Source organism: Coregonus clupeaformis, chromosome 34 (assembly GCF_020615455.1).
Source record: "Coregonus clupeaformis isolate EN_2021a chromosome 34, ASM2061545v1, whole genome shotgun sequence".
In the NCBI taxonomy this organism is placed as follows: Eukaryota; Metazoa; Chordata; class Actinopteri; order Salmoniformes; family Salmonidae; genus Coregonus; species Coregonus clupeaformis.
The window spans coordinates 35,590,257-35,606,885 of record NC_059225.1 but is presented as its reverse complement, the minus strand read 5'-3'; the positions used below and the strand labels follow the sequence as shown (position 1 = coordinate 35,606,885).

The 16,629-nt window shown below is 44.4% G+C and overlaps 1 protein-coding gene across 1 annotated transcript in view; it reads left to right on the top strand.

Annotated features, from left to right (window-relative positions):
• The window catches only part of LOC121550060 (cadherin-7-like), a 200,304-nt gene that overhangs the window by 29,936 nt on the left and 153,739 nt on the right, over nucleotides 1–16,629 (top strand). Inside the window, exon 2 of the mRNA XM_041862168.1 lies at nucleotides 6,850–7,451. Coding sequence (XP_041718102.1) covers nucleotides 7,215–7,451 — 237 coding nt within the window. The 5' untranslated portion in view covers nucleotides 6,850–7,214. The remainder of the gene's footprint in view (nucleotides 1–6,849; nucleotides 7,452–16,629) is intronic.

The following is a 16,629-nucleotide window of genomic DNA, read 5'->3' as shown; positions in this document are numbered from 1 at the left end:
GCTGGAATCATTTAGTTACTTGTCAGTACACTTGTAAATAATATTATATAAAACATAATTTTATACTGTACATACAGTACCAGTCAAACGTTAGGACACACCTACTCATTCAATGGTTGTTCTTTATTTTTACTATATTCTACATTTACATTTACATTTACGTCATTTAGCAGACGCTCTTATCCAGAGCGACTTACAAATAGGTGCACTCACCTTATAGCCAGTGGGATAACCACTTTACAATGGTTTTTTTTTTGTATTTTTTTTTAAATAAATTTTTTTGGGGTAAGGGGGGGGGGGGGTAGAATAATTACTTTATCCTATCCCAGGTATTCCTTAAAGAGGTGGGGTTTCAAATGTCTCCGGAAGGTGGTGAGTGACTCCGCTGTCCTGGCGTCGTGAGGGAGCTTGTTCCACCATTGGGGTGCCAGAGCAGCGAACAGTTTTGACTGGGCTGAGCGGGAACTATGCTTCCGCAGAGGTAGGGGAGCCAGCAGGCCAGAGGTGGATGAACGCAGTGCCCTCGTTTGGGTGTAGGGACTGATCAGAACCTGAAGGTACGGAGGTGCCGTTCCCCTCACAGCTCCGTAGGCAAGCACCATGGTCTTGTAGCAGATGCGAGCATCAACTGGAAGCCAGTGGAGTGTGCGGAGGAGCGGGGTGATGTGAGAGAACTTGGGAAGGTTGAACACCAGACGGGCTGCGGCATTCTGGATGAGTTGTAGGGGCTTAATGGCACAGGCAGGGAGCCCAGCCAACAGCGAGTTGCAGTAATCCAGACGGGAGATGACAAGTGCCTGGATTAGGACCTGTGCCGCTTCCTGTGTAAGGCAGGGTCGTACTCTCCGAATGTTGTAGAGCATGAACCTACAGGATCGGGTCACCACCTTGATGTTAGCGGAGAACGACAGGGTGTTGTCCAGGGTCACGCCAAGGCTCTTCGCACTCTGGGAGGAGGACACAACGGAGTTGTCAACCGTGATAGCGAGATCATGGAACAGGCAGTCCTTCCCCGGGAGGAAGAGCAGCTCTGTCTTGCCAAGGTTCAGCTTGAGGTGGTGATCCGTCATCCATACTGATATGTCTGCCAGACATGCAGAGATGCGATTCGCCACCTGGTTATCAGAACGGGGAAAGGAGAAGATTAGTTGTGTGTCGTCAGCGTAGCAATGATAGGAGAGGCCATGTGAGGATATGACAGAGCCAAGTGACTTGGTGTATAGCGAGAATAGGAGAGGGCCTAGAACTGAGCCCTGGGGACACCAGTGGTGAGAGCACGTGGTGCGGAGACAGCTTCTCGCCACGCCACTTGGTAGGAGCGACCAGTCAGGTAGGACACAATCCAAGAGTGAGCCGCGCCGGAGATGCCCAGCTCGGAGAGGGTGGAGAGGAGGATCTGATGGTTCACAGTATCAAAGGCAGCAGACAGGTCTAGAAGGACAAGAGCAGAGGAGAGAGAGTTAGCTTTAGCAGTGCAGAGAGCCTCCGTGACACAGAGAAGAGCAGTCTCAGTTGAATGACCAGTCTTGAAACCTGACTGGTTTGGATCAAGAAGGTCATTCTGAGAGAGATAGCAAGAGAGTTGGCTAAAGACGGCACGCTCAATAGTTTTGGAGAGAAAAGAAAGAAGGGATACTGGTCTGTAGTTGTTGACATCAGAGGGATCGAGTGTTGGTTTTTTGAGAAGGGGTGCAACTCTCGCTCTCTTGAAGACGGAAGGGACATAGCCAGCAGTCAAGGATGAGTTGATCAGCGAGGTGAGGTAAGGGAGAAGGTCACCGGAGATGGTCTGGAGAAGAGAGGAGGGGATAGGGTCAAGTGGGCAGGTTGTTGGGCGGCCTGCCGTCACAAGTCGCAAGATTTTATCTGGAGAGAGAGGGGAGAAAGAAGTCAAAGCATAGGGTAGGGCAGTGTGAGCAGGACCAGCAGTGTCATTTGACTTAACAAACGAGGATCGGATGTCGTCAACCTTCTTTTCAAAATGGTTGACGAATTCATCCACAGAGGGGGGATTCAGCAGGGAGGAGAATGTGGCAAAGAGCTTCCTAGGGTTAGAGTCAGATGCTTGGAATTTAGAGTGGTAGAAAGTGGCCATAGCAGCAGAAACAGATGAAGGAAATGTAGAGAGGAGGGAGTGAAAAGATGCCAGGTCCGCAGGGAGTATAGTTTTCTTCCATTTCCCCTCAGCTGCCCGGAGCTCTGTTCTGTGAGCTCGTAATGAGTCATCAAGCCATGGAGCTGGAGGGGAGGACCGAGCCGGCCGGGAGGATAGGGGACATAGAGAGTCAAAGGATGCAGAAAGGGAGGAGAGGAGGGTTGAGGAGGCAGAATCAGGAGATTGGAGGGAGAAGGATTGAGCAGAGGGAAGAGATGATAGGATGGAAGAGGAGAGAGTAACGGGAGAGAGAGAGCGAAGGTTGCGACGGCACATTACCATCTGTGTAGGGGCAGATTGAGTAGTGTTGGAGGAGAGGGAGAGAGAAAAGGATACAAAGTAGTGGTCGGAGACTTGGAGGGGAGTTGCAGTGAGATTAGTAGAACAACAGCATCTAGTAAAGATGAGGTCAAGCGTATTGCCTGCCTTGTGAGTAGGGGGGGACGGTGAGAGGGTGAGGTCAAAAGAGGAGAGGAGTGGAAAGAAGGAGGCAGAGAGAAATGAGTCAAATGTAGACGTAGGGAGGTTGAAATCCCCCAGAACTGTGATGGGTGAGCCATCCTCAGGAAAGGAACTTATCAAGGCGTCAAGCTCATTGATGAACTCTCCAAGGGAACCTGGAGGGCGATAGATGACAAGGATATTAAGCTTAAATGGGCTAGTGACTGTGACAGCATGGAATTCAAATGAGGAGATAGACAGATGGGTCAGGGGAAAAATTGAGAATGTCCACTTGGGAGAGATGAGGATTCCTGTGCCACCACCCCGCTGACCAGATGCTCTCAGGGTATGCGAGAACACATGGTCAGACGAGGAGAGAGCAGCAGGAGTAGCAGTGTTTTCAGTGGTAATCCATGTTTCCGTCAGCGCCAAGAAGTCGAGGGACTGGAGGGTAGTATAGGCTGAGATGAACTCTGCCTTGTTGGCAGCAGAACGGCAGTTCCAGAGGCTGCCTGAGACCTGGAACTCCACGTGGGTCGTACGTGCAGGGACCACCAGGTTAGAGAGGCAGCAGCCACGCGGTGTGAGGCGTTTGTGTAGCCTGTGCGGAGAGGAGAGAACAGGGATAGGCAGAGGCATAGTTGACAGGCTGTAGCAGATGGCTACAATAATGCAGAGGAGATCGGAATGAAATGAACTAAACATCTGGGAAAGGAGAGAGCGGGGCCTCCCTCACCACAACTCCCAAATATAACTCTCCCAACTTCCACCTCAGAAACTATAATTGTTGTAAACTACAGCGGTTCAATGTTTTCTAGGAATAGACTAACTTAGTTTATTCATCTAGCTAACTAGGTGCAGTATTATTCCGTGAAAAACGTCCGGGCATTGTAGAATAATTGTGAAGACATCAAAACTATAAAAGAACACATATGGAATCATGTAGTAACCAAAAAAGTGTTAAACAAATCAAAATAAAATTTACATTTGAGATTCTTCAAAAAGCCACCCTTTGCCTTGATGACAGCTTGAGATGGGCCGTTAGCAAAGGTGTGAAAAGTTTGAGGGGGCTTGATCTGTATACAGTCTAATCGTGTATTGTTGTGTATGAGCACCTACAGTTGTGCTGTTGAGCAGACAAGCATTGTCAACAATAGAGTGAATAGGCTAGAAGAGTATACAAACAGCCCCTTTCCCCCATGCCAAATAATTGACTGCAAGGGTTTGAACGTTTGATGAGCACTTGTCTTGTAGACATTTTAGTGTATTGGTGCTTTTTTTCATGTCAATAGATCATGCATACTAACCTTCACACACAATACCCACCCCCAACAGACACCAGCCAGTCATCCACACCATCCCCTCCTTTCTAATACCTCCCTTTCTCCAATTCAGACTTCAAGCCTTGCCTGAACAATCAACTAAGCCTCCAAAATACAGAGAAAACTACAGTAGAAGTTATAGCTAGCCTACTTTTAAAAATACCAACTATAACAGCAAGACACAGACCATGTTTATGCCTAGCTCCAGTATATGTATTTGCTCATCATGGACTCATGGAAAGATTTAGTCGATTTGAGTAAGATTTTAAAAGGTGACTTACACTAGTTCCTGGTGCTGAACTTCATGTGGATGCCTCTGCAGATGTTGATGGGATCGGACTCTAAATAGAACACAGTCACGTTAGCCTCTGTGGTAGTTAGCTAGCTAGCTAATGGTTAGCTAACGTAACCTAACGAAGCTAATGTTAGCTTGCAAAGTTACAAATTACATCGTCAGATAGCAGCTGGCTAATTATTTTGATATGCTTTGGAATGTCTAGCCAAAGTATTATGAAAGCTAGATAGCTAGATTTTGGTTTAGATAAACAAATGTAGTTCGCTAGCTAGCAAGTTAGCTAGGTAACATTAGCTACCTTACCTCAGCTTGTCCTCTTTTCTGCTGTGCTGATGTTCTGCTGTGCGGATGCTTTCCTGTTTGAAGTGAAAGGGAAAATCAATGGAATAGCATCACTTTTCAACGTCCGATGACATGGCAACCTGTTACAGGAGGGGGTCGCAGTTCCGGAGTGACCCACTAGGTGTCATCCTCCGACAACCTTAGGCACCTCCTCACTCACAGTCTGGACTAATCATTATCCTATTGGTGTCACCTGTGTCTACCTGTTCACCTGTGTATTGAAGCCCTCACTTCCCTGTGTTCCCTTGCTCTGTTTTCTCTGCTAGTTTCTCGATGCCAAACAGTACTAATCAGTGTCTGATCGCGAGATGTATGTACAGGTCCTTGAGAAGTGTTCTCCCTGTTTGATTGTTGTTTTCAGTCGTAGTTAGTATTTCGTATGTTTGCTGTCAGCCTGTTTTTGGAGACCAATTTGCTCCTCCTTTATTTTATCGTGACAAGTCTGTTATTTTGTATCCTGGTTTTGGGACCACCAGTAAAGATCCTTGTTTCACCATCTCTGCCTACTGCCTACTGTCTATCCTGCACCGCACCTGGGTCACACTTCACACCAACCCAATCAGTTCAGACTACAGTTCCGTTTCGAAATCCTCTGGCTGCAGGCTACAAACACAGACATTTTGATATTTCTCACATCAATTGGATGCACCTCCACGGGGTGGTCTTCCACGTCCTGAAATCGTGTGAATTCTGGATATTGTGGTTAGCTTACAACCAGGAAATGCAGCTGGCCCGTTTCTACCGGTGAGATGCAGAACTGCTCGTATTTGCATGTAGTGAGAAAATTCTAAATTTCTATGACACATATGATATGTTAATAACACATTAATGGACATATATAGTGAAATAGAGGTGAATTTCCCTTTAATTATCAGCACTTTATAATTACTTCGTTAAGGCACGAGTGGAGCAGAGAAAATGACTTCCAACAGGATGTGGTGTTAGCTGTTTTTACTTGGCTCCCGGGGAGGATGAGGAGAAAACCAATGAGTGCTAGAGAGACTGTGTGAGAAGAGAGAGGTCATTGCGTGCCAAGGCAATTATCTCTATTGGCCAAGGCACCTCCCAATAGTATACGTAGAGGAGAGAAAAAGACAGGTCAGGGTGGAAATGTACGTGCAGTAAAGACTCTAGACTCTAGGTTTCTGTTTCTTAAGAGCTTGCTTTCAGTTTTAGCAGGCCTCTTGGATATTATGGTGGGCTTTCTTCTGACTGACTTGAATTGTGAAGTCAAGTGATATCTGGTCATTCACGTGTGTTCCATTCTATACTGGTGAATGAACTGACTTTTGAGAGTTTTCACACTGTCATTAAATGCTATTACAGTATTTTGTGGCTAAGCCTGCTCAGCTCTTAACTAGATAACAACACAATAAAGTGATGAAGTCACAGTCACAGTATACTGCTCAGTTAATAATTCTCCAATGGTGGTGTCGCTGGGATAAGGCGTGATGAAGGCCTAGACAACAATTGGTCATAAGTCTATTTCACTACTTCCACTAGTTCCTAAATGCATTATTGGTTGTTGGTAGTCATTCCCATGCAGTAGCATGATGGCGGCTGAGATCCCATTGCATGTTCTTATGCGGCGCTCCGCAGTCCTCACACACACAAACAGACTGCTGGGTGTTCAGGTCAGAACTGGAGCCAGTCTGTCACGTTACTGACAGCTCAGATTTATTTTTAATCTTGTGGATGAGGGTTTGCCACACAGATCATGAGCCTTGTTACTGTCAGGCGGAGAGCCATTGTGCTATTACTTTGTACTCTTATACAAGATAACAACTTTGGAAAAGGTAAAACCTCGGTAATGGGAATTCAGCATGAAAGAAGGCTGAAACGACACTTAATTGTTATTCCGGCCAGCCATTATTGTTTCCGTGAATGTAGAAATTGCTTTGCTTGTGTAGATTGAAAAGCCAGGTAATTTAGCCTCATTCACATTCTTATTAACATTTGACCTCACTCAATTTGGTTTTGTCATAATGGGAATGTAGGTTAGTATGTAGAACTGAATGGGTCCCTGCAGGACGTTGTTGATGGTATTTACCATATTTTCATTTTTAGTCAATGTCCTTATCTGTGGTTGAAAAATGTAATTATCATTGTATTAGCAAGCACATTACTTGCTGTCTGTGTGACTGCGGTCACCGAGGCAATTTTGCTGACGGCTCTCTCTCTCTCTCTCTCTCTCTCTCTCTCTCTCTCTCTCTCTCTCTCTCTCTCTCTCTCTCTCTCTCTCTCTCTCTCTCTCTCTCTCTCTCTCTCTCTCTCTCTCTCTCTCTCTCTGATAGGTGCCAATTACTCCACCTCTGTGGTGAAGAAGCAAGCTTCCCTGTCACTATTGATCCCCCCTCTATCCACCTTCAGTGTCAAATCTCTGTCTCCAAAGTGGAGGGAATTACCCAGGCTTTTGTATACAATCAAGACCAAGGAACAGCAGCACTACTCCAATACACAGAGCTTGACTTTTTCCCTTTTCTACAATCAAAGCTCTCTTCTTCAAGGTTATATCCTCTTTGTCTTTTTTATTTTTATTTTTTGGAAAACATTGGGTCAAGAGGACAGTTGGGAGCAGGCTCTGAGGATTTTGACATTTTCTCCTCCGCTGTGTGATTTTATTCTCTCCTGTGCTTGTTGCTTGTTGGAGGGGGCCTAAATGTGGTGGTGTGGCTCACGAAGCTTGTGGAGAGCAGGAACTCTCCTTGCTCTGCTGCTTCCCCTCTGGGAGCTGGGCTGCTGGGGGTTGATCTCCGCCTCTGGGGGCCAGAACCAGGCCCAGCACACTGCTGTAGGCCCCTGGAATCTGCTTCGCCGGCACAAACGCAGCTGGGTATGGAACCAATTCTTTGTCCTGGAGGAGTACACAGGCGAAGAACCTCTGTATGTTGGCAAGGTAAGTGTTTGGACTTAATGTGTGTTTATAAACCAGTGTGGATGAAAAACAAACAAGAGCTAGTGTTTAACCTCACCATATTTTGAGAGAACAAATTACAAGATTTAAACACTCTGATAACATGTACAATATGTAAAGAACATTTGCTCTAATTGCTTATTTGTTTTGTTAAAACACATCCATATCTATTTACAGAATTGGTCAGTTAAGCTAATGTTCTCGGCAGTCCCATTCTGTGAGCTTGTGAGGCCTACCACTTCGCAGCTGAGCCGTTGTTGCTCCTAGACGTTTCCACTTCACAAACACAGCACTTACAGTTAACCGGGGCAGCTCTAGCACGACAGAAATTTGACGAAATGACTTGTTGGAAACGTGGCATCCTATGACAATGACACGTTGAAAGTCACTGAGCTCTTCAGTACGGGCCATTCTTCTACCAATGTTTGTCTATGGAGATTGCATGGCTGTGTGCTCAATTTTATACACCTCTCAGCAATGAGTGTGGCTGAAATAGTCAAATCCACTAATTGGAATGGGTGTCCACATACTTTTGTATATATAGTGTAGGAACCAAAGTGTTGGTCAGTGTTTCCTAGGGGACCCAATAATCTTTGGCTACATGAAATGCTTCTTCATGTAGCCAACATATTCATGCTTCGCCTATTCCTCTTTGATTTAGAAGATATTGTTGCACAAACAACATGCTGATTTAGGCCTACACCATCACTGGTATCAGGCTGTATTAGCCAGCTACTTTTGTTCTCTTCGGAAAGTATTCAGACCCCTTGACTAGTTCCACAATCTAAACACAATACCCCATAATGACAAAGCGAAAACAGGTTTTTATAAATCTTTGCAAATTTTATACAAAAAAAAACTGAAATATCTTATTTACATAAGTATTCAGACCCTTTGCTATGAGACTCGAAATTGAGCTCAGGTGCATCCTGTTTCCATTGATCATCCTTGAGATGTTTCTACAACTTGATTGGAGTCCACCTGTGGTAAATTCAATTGATTGGACATGATTTGGAAAGGCACACACCTGTCTATATAAGGTTCAACAGTTGACAGTGCATGCCAGAGCAAAAACCAAGCCATGAGGTCGAACGAATTGGCTGTAGAGCTCCAAGACAGGATTGTGTTGAGGCACAGATCTGGAGAAGGGTACCAAGAAATGTGGCCCAGCCAGAGCCTGGACTTGAAGCCGATCGAACATCTCTGGAGGGACCTGAAAATAGCTGTGCAGCAACACTCCCCATCCAACCTGACAGAACTTGAGAGGATCTGCAGAGAAGAATGGGAGAAACTCCCCAAATACAGGTGTGCCAAGCTTGTAGCGGTGCTTCAACAAAGTACTGAGTAAAGGGTCTGAATACTTATGGAACTGTGATATTTCCATTGAAGTCTCTAAAAACCTGTTTTTGCTTTGTCATTATGGGGTATTGTGTGTAGATTGATGAGGGAAAAAAACAATTTAATACATTTTAGAATAAGGCTGTAACGTAACAAAATGTGGAGAAAGTCAAGGGGTCTGAATACTTTCCGAAGGCACTGTATATTAGCTAGCCAGCTAACAAGCGAGTAGCATTAGCGGCTAACATAATTTAGCTAAACCTTGCTAAGAAAAGACAAACTAGCTGTTTGCAGATGTAAGAAACACAACCTTATAGTGTAATTATAGAACACTTTTGGATTTATATTAAGAAGCAAAGTGGAAACAACGTCGTTGTCATCAACATTGTTGCATGTGCTGCATTGACCATGCAGACTGAACTCAAGTTTCTCGTGGTCAAGCAACAACAAATGCGCTCTTTGAGGGACAGGGGGTGGGGCTAGGTCTATTTGGAAAGCGGCATGGAGAGAGGGAGAGAGAGAGTGGAGAGGGATGACTCAAGTCATGCTTAAACTATAAAAATGGACATTACACACGGCATATCACATTTAACAAACCAAACATTCAAATAGCGTTATAGGAGGTAAAATACAAACATCAATACCGGTAAATAGTAAAATACGGTATACCGCCCAGCCCTACCTGGTATCCCTCCCAAACCTCAACCTTTCACCCCCTCGCATGGCTGACCAATCAGATCTGTTGATTCCTAGAGGCGATTTATGTTTCCCAGGATCAAAAGGGTGTCCTTTAAAATCAACGTTGTCATAAAAAAAACAAAACATTTTAGTCATTTTAGCAGACACTCTTATCCAGAGCGACTTACAGTTAGTGAGTGCATACATTTTCATACTTTTTTCATACTGGCCCCCCGTGGGAAACGAACCCACAACCCTGGCGTTGCAAGCGCCATGCTCTACCAACTGAGCTACACGGGGTCATGACACTATGTCTGACATGGCAGGAAGTTCTGACCTCGTGGCTGAGCGTGAGAGACACGCTAGTCCTCCTAGTCATGTCATGAAGAAGAACTTACTGGCTCAATCCCAATACCCCCCCTTTGCCTTCCCACTTAGCCATCCCACTCCGTTTTGCGCAATCCCGTGAGCCACATTGAGTCGGAGTGGTGTTCCAATTCAACTTTGAGCGAGGGGTAGTGCTTTTTCAGCCCTCTAGTTGGCCCTCCAAATGAAGTGAATCGACATGCAGACTTCCTATCGCGTGGTTATCAAAACTCCCATAAAGCTCTGCGACCCCTAGGCTCTCAAGTTGCTTCAGGAAGATAGCTGACAAAAATACTAGGATAGAGGCAAATGTAAGGAATTATAACTTCATAACGAATCATGCAAAAAATGTACAGTGAAGAGGAATATATTAGCTAATGTAGAGAAAAACTATAATGAATATTTTTTGGTCATAAAGTTAATTTACAAAAATCTATATTTTAAAAGCTATCTGACTAGCTAACATTAGCCAACTACCTATACATGTAGCTTGCTATATGGGCGTATACATACATTTTGTATGAATTGTTATTCATCTTGTTTAATGTTTTAGGGACTCCTGAGCAAACCAGCAAACCAGGCTGTCATCTTGTGAAACCCAGTTGATGTAAAGACTAGCTAAGCTAGCTAAAGCATTTACTGCAAATTGAATGTACAATTTTGTAAGCTTGCCTTGCTGTTCATAAATCCATATTTCAAAGTCAATCACTTGTCATTGTTCTTTATTGTAGTACTGCTACCTAACGGTGTTCCGTACACATTTTGCATAACAGCGGCATTCAAACAAGACTGCAATGAAAACTAATGGGACTGTATCGACTGTTTTGGCATCAAAATCCGGGGTGTAAGCTACGTTTGTATTCAAGCGCTGATTGACATGGTAATGGACCAATAGTATTTGAGAAAATATGAAAAAACGGACTCCTCTGACGTGACACGTCACGACGTAACGTACGGCACGCATTATGAAACTCATTGTGTGCCTTACTGCGTCTTTCCACTGGGGTAGCGCTTCTCTCGCAAAAACATGCTTATCCATATACTTATAAGAAACCTTCATTATTCATGATTTTTGTTTAAATGAGTATTCATATTAATATTATTATGGCTAATATTAAACTCATTTTCTTGGGCTCTTTCCCTTTCCAGACATTTCCTGTCATAATACAATTACATTTGTTTATTTTTATAAATAAAGTTCCCTACTTTGTGTAACTCACATATTTAAAGGTATTTATTTATTTATTAAGACATTATCAATGGTGAGTGTAAAGTTAATTACTTGTGAGTTCATCAATAGATAATTCAATCAATAGTTCATTTTTCGCATCATCACTGCGAGCTATCATGACTATCAAAAGCCGTGACAGCCGCAGTTTACTTGTGAAGATAACGTTAGTGCCTCCCTAAAACCCCTATTCAAATTCAACACAAACCTTCAAATAGGTTGTAATGAGACATATAAACTCTTTATAGTGTTTACTGACATTTTAGAGGCGATAAGTTGGACAAATCAGGTGAAAAAAGCATTCCCCACACAACATATCTTCGCCTTTCACTATCGCTAAGTAGCCTTCGCTTCCCCCTCCACCATATTTTAAAAGACCCGGCGGAGCTCCATTGCCTTCTTCAATCATGCAGAGACGGTCAGTGTGGAGGTCTCATCGTTGATTTTGCTGGAAAGGTGTCACGCCCTGGCTCTGGGGACTCTTATATGTTGAGCCAGGGTGTTAGTTTCTATGTTTTGTGTTCTATGTTATTGTTCTAGTTCATGTGTTTCTATGTTGGCCGGGGTGGTTCCCAATCAGAGGCAGCTGTGGCTTGTTGTCTCTGATTGGGAACCATACTTAGGCAGCCTGTTTGGCACTTGTCATTTGTGGGATCTTGTTCTGTATAGGTTTGTGTTGGTGAACCTTTAGACTTCATGAATCGTTTTGTTGTTTTGTTTGATCGTGTAAAGTACTCATTAAAAGATGTACGCCTATCACGCTGCGCCTTGGTCCGGTTCTTACGACGATCGTGACAAAAGGGGAGAAATTGTGCTTTACAACGGTATTAATGTTACAGTTGACCTGGAAATATTCAAATGTTTTGGAGCTAAAATAAGGTCAAGTGTACGGAACACTGTGATGTACAGAACACCGTTAGGTAGCAGTAACGTAACATTAACGTTAGAGATTGAAGATATTTGCCAATGCAGGTAATGTAGCAGTAACTATTTTCTTACTTATTGTGTAGTGGAGAATAAAAATACCTGTATACTATGGATGTGTAGCTATGTACCGATCTGTGTATGGACCATAAAACGTTTTGTATAAATATTAGTTCAGAACAGTGGTTTTAATGGTTCTAGCTACAATGTTTACACTGGGAATGACTGAGTGAAGGAAATGTGACTATTACATGTCAAACTGCTATGAAATGAAAGTTCTGATTCAGTAGCCTACTACTCCACATTGAACCACAGCCAGGGGATGGATACATTACGGGCACATTGTTGTTCTGCTGTACTCATTTGTTGCTCAAATGGTAAGTACGTATTTGTTGCATGAGAAATATAAGAAAGGCTATTACTGCCACCAGTACAGGCATTGTGAAAAATACAAGGCTTCTCGTTGATGAATTGCGTGGTATCTGTTGGCAGTTTTTGATGTGTGTGAGTGATAGGCATGAGCTTCCAGACGAGCTAAATTACTTCTATGCTTGCTTCGAGGCAAGCAACACTGAAGCATGCATGAGAGCATCAGCTGTTCCGGACGACTGTGTGATCAGGCTCTCCGTAGCCGATGTGAGTAAGACCTTTAAACAGGTCAACATTCACAAGGCCACAGGGCCAGACAGATTACCAGGAAGTGTCTTCACTGACATTTTCAACCTGCCCCTGACTGAGTCTGTAATACCAACATGTTTCAAGCAGACTACCATATTCCCTGTGCCCAAGAACACTAAGTTAACCTGCCTAAATGACTACCGACCCGTAGCACTCACGTCTGTAGCCATGAAGTGCTTTGAAAGGTTGGTCATGGCTCACATCAACACCGTTATCCCAGAAACCCTAGACCCACTCCAATTTGCATACCACCCCAACAGATCCACAGATGGTCCAATCTCTTTTGCACTCCACACTGCCCTTTCCCACCTGAACAAAAGGAACACCTACGTGAGAATGCTGTTCATTGACTACAGCTCAGCGTTCAACACCATAGTGCCCTCAAAGCTCATCACTAAGCTAAGGACCCTGGGACTAAACACCTCCCTCTGCAACTGGATCCTGGACATCCTGACGGGCCGCCCCCAGGTGGTAAGGGCAGGTAACAACACATCTGCCACGCTGATCCTCAACACGGGGACCCCTCAGGGGTGCGTGCTCAGTCCCCTCCTGTACTCCCTGTTCACCCATGACTGCATGGCCAGGCACGACTCCAACACCATCATTAAGTTTGCCAACGACACAACAGTGGTAGGTCTGATCACAGACAACGATGAGACAGCCTATAGGGAGGAGGTCAGAGACCTTGCCGTGTGGTGCCAGGATAACAACCTCTCCCTCACCGTGATCAAGACAAAGGAGATGATTGTGGACAACAGGAAAAGAAGGACCGAGCACGCCCCCATTCTCATCGACGGGGCTGTAGTGTAGCAGGTTGAGAGCTTCAAGTTCCATGGTGTCCACATCACCAACAAACTATCATGGTCCAATCACACCAAGACAGTCGTGAAGAGGGCACGACAAAAACCTATTCCCCCTCAGAAGTCTGAAAAGATTTGGCATGGGTCTTCAGATCCTCAAAATGTTCTACAGCTGCACCATCGAGAGCATCCTGACTGGTTGCATCACTGCCTGGTATGGCAACTGCTCGGCCTCTGACCGCAAGGCACACAGAGGGTAGTGCATACGGCCCAGTACATCACTGGGGCCAAGCTTCCTGCCATCCAGGACCTCTATACCAGGCGGTGTCAGTGGAAGGCCTTAAAAATGGTCAAAGACTCCAGCCACCCTAGTCATAGACTGTTCTCTCTGCTAACGCACGGCAAGCGGTACCGGAGAGCCAAGTCTAGGTCCAAAAGCTTTCTTAACAGCTTCTACCCCCAAGCCATGAGACTCGTGAACCGCTAATCAAATGGCTACCCGGACTATTTGCATTGTTCCCCCCACCCCCTCTTTTACGCTGCTTCTACTCTCTGTTTATTATCTGTGCATAGTCACTTTAACTCTACCTACATGTACATATTACCTCAATTACCTCGACTAGCCGGTGCCCCCGCACATTGACTCTGTACCGGTACCCCCTGTATATAGCCTCGCTACTGTTATTTTACTGCTGCCCTTTATTTATATGTTATTTTTATTTTCTATTTATCCATTTTTTACTTAACCAACAATGCAGTTTTAAGAAAAATAAGTGTTAAGACTTGTACCACTAGTTACTCCGTTTTCGAGTGCCACTCCCCAACCGAGGGATTTTGATTGATTGTTGGAGTTGCATTGTATAAGTCTATATGTGAATTGACCAAATTAATGACTGCGATTATCCCAAAATAATGTTGTGTGATTTCTTGATCATCAACATTTTCGACACTTTTGTACCCGCAATTCTTGAGTAAGAAAATGTCTACACTTGTAGGCTGTTGGTTATTACACAGTAAGTCAGTCTTTATAATGACGTTTACTGAGTCAATAGTGCCACTGTGCTAGCCATGATAGCCATAATTTGACATCTGTGTGCAAACAATCCGAAAGACCCCCCTAGTGGGATTCGGTCATTTTTCTAAGCAGAAACAGGATGATATATGATATAATGAGAGGGAAATGGAAAGTCATCACTTTGGCTTGGCTGATTCCACTGCCACTGCATCTGCAGCCCTGCCTGGCTTTAATGCATTCTGTCAGATTGTGAAATTCAGAACCAAATTTCTCATTATGCCATGGCACTATGCCTGGGGTAAGTGCACTGGCCTGGAATCAGCTGCAGTCACAGCATGCCGGTGAAAACATACATTAAAACACTCAAAACTACACAGTGTCAACTGCAAATTGGTGACACGCATATTTAAGCAACTTGGAATGGCGTCGTCGGAGTAGTGCTTACGCTTAACAGACACTCGGCGGTAAACATTACGTAATTGCGTGGTGATTATCGTGTTGTGCACAGGGTGATCGAGTGACAAAATATTTGCACTACCAGTGTGGAGTCTGGGCTGAATTAGTGATCTAAGTAGGCATGCGATTCAGTATCACTTTTATGCCTAATTAGTTGAGTCAACTTTCATGTCTAAGCTTTAGTTTTGTGTCTCAGTTGCACTTCCCTGAATGTGTACAGAACTCATAATTTTAAAGCCATTTTACAAACTTTGAAAAACGTACCCTGTGTTATACTGACTTTGTTGATGAGAGCCTACCACGGCAGTGTCCTCCATTCCCTAAGGTCTTTTTCAGTGGCTGTTTCAGTGGCTACAGTGCTTTTCCTATCAACTCTCAGGGCAGGCAGAGCGCTCGCTCACATCAAATCAAATCAAATGGACTGTTGTAGTGCACAACAGACAGGACCCTTGTGCTGCAGCTCACTTATTTTTAGAGCCCGCTTCCAAAAACAGAAAGCCTGAATAACCATCCAATTAATAGATAGACTTATTTCCCTTTTCTTCCTTTAATGGCTGCTTTCAGGGCAGTATTATGCATGCTCTGCCAAATACACAACTATGGGCCTTTGTCAATGTGAATAGAGAAGCACAAGTAGAAGCAGGAGATCGGAAAACATATGTGGATGAGCAGCTGGAAAGTTGAGCTTAAAGTAGACTTGGACTGAGTTCACTACTAAGCAAAGTACACATCATTTTGTACTAACTCTATCAACAGGTAGTCTGTAACTTGAAAACAAGTGGATCTGCAGCTTGGGTTTTACTGATCACCATTTACATTTGACATTTTAGTCATTTAGCAGACACTCTTATCCAGAGCGACTTACAGTTAGTGAGTGTATACATTTTTATTTTTCATACTGGCCCCCCGTGGGAATCAAACCCATAACCCTGGCGTTGCAAACACCATGCTCTACCAACTGAGCTACATCCCTGCCGGCCATTCCCTCCCCTACCCTGGACGACGCTGGGCCAATTGTGCGCCGCCCCGTGGGTCTCCCGGTCGCGGCCGGCTACGACAGAGCCTGGATTTGAACCAGGATCTCTAGTGGCACAGCTAGCACTGCGATGCAGTGCCTTAGACCACTGCGCCACCAGTTGCAATATGTTTTCCACCCTTTAGTTCTTAGCTGAAGCATTCCTAGACTGGTGGCAAACATACTCTGCAAAAAGCCTATAACGACAGTCATTACATTTTGAAGATAACACACACACACACGCAATCACACACACACACACAATCACACACACAGACACACACACAGGAACATGTGTCAGGGAAATGAAGATCAGCCCTGTGGATGATGATATGAGATCAGACAGATCATGGAGCCACGCTAGCTCCCTCATTAGCATTCTGTTAGAGGTTCCTATTCAAATGGATTAGAGTCATACAGCCTGGCATGCTACAGTGTGCCTCCACTGAGGGGTCAGTCCCAATCGTATCTACTCACTCTCTCCACTCACTTACCACAAACCCATGAGATGGTGCCATACTGTATGGCTGCCGTCTTGAGAGTTCCAACCCAACTTTGCTATTTTGTGATTATTTTGGCGTTTATCTTTTTTTTGTTGTTGCATGAAATGTATCCGATGTCATTTCTTATGATCAACAACAACCTTTGAACATCAGATCAGC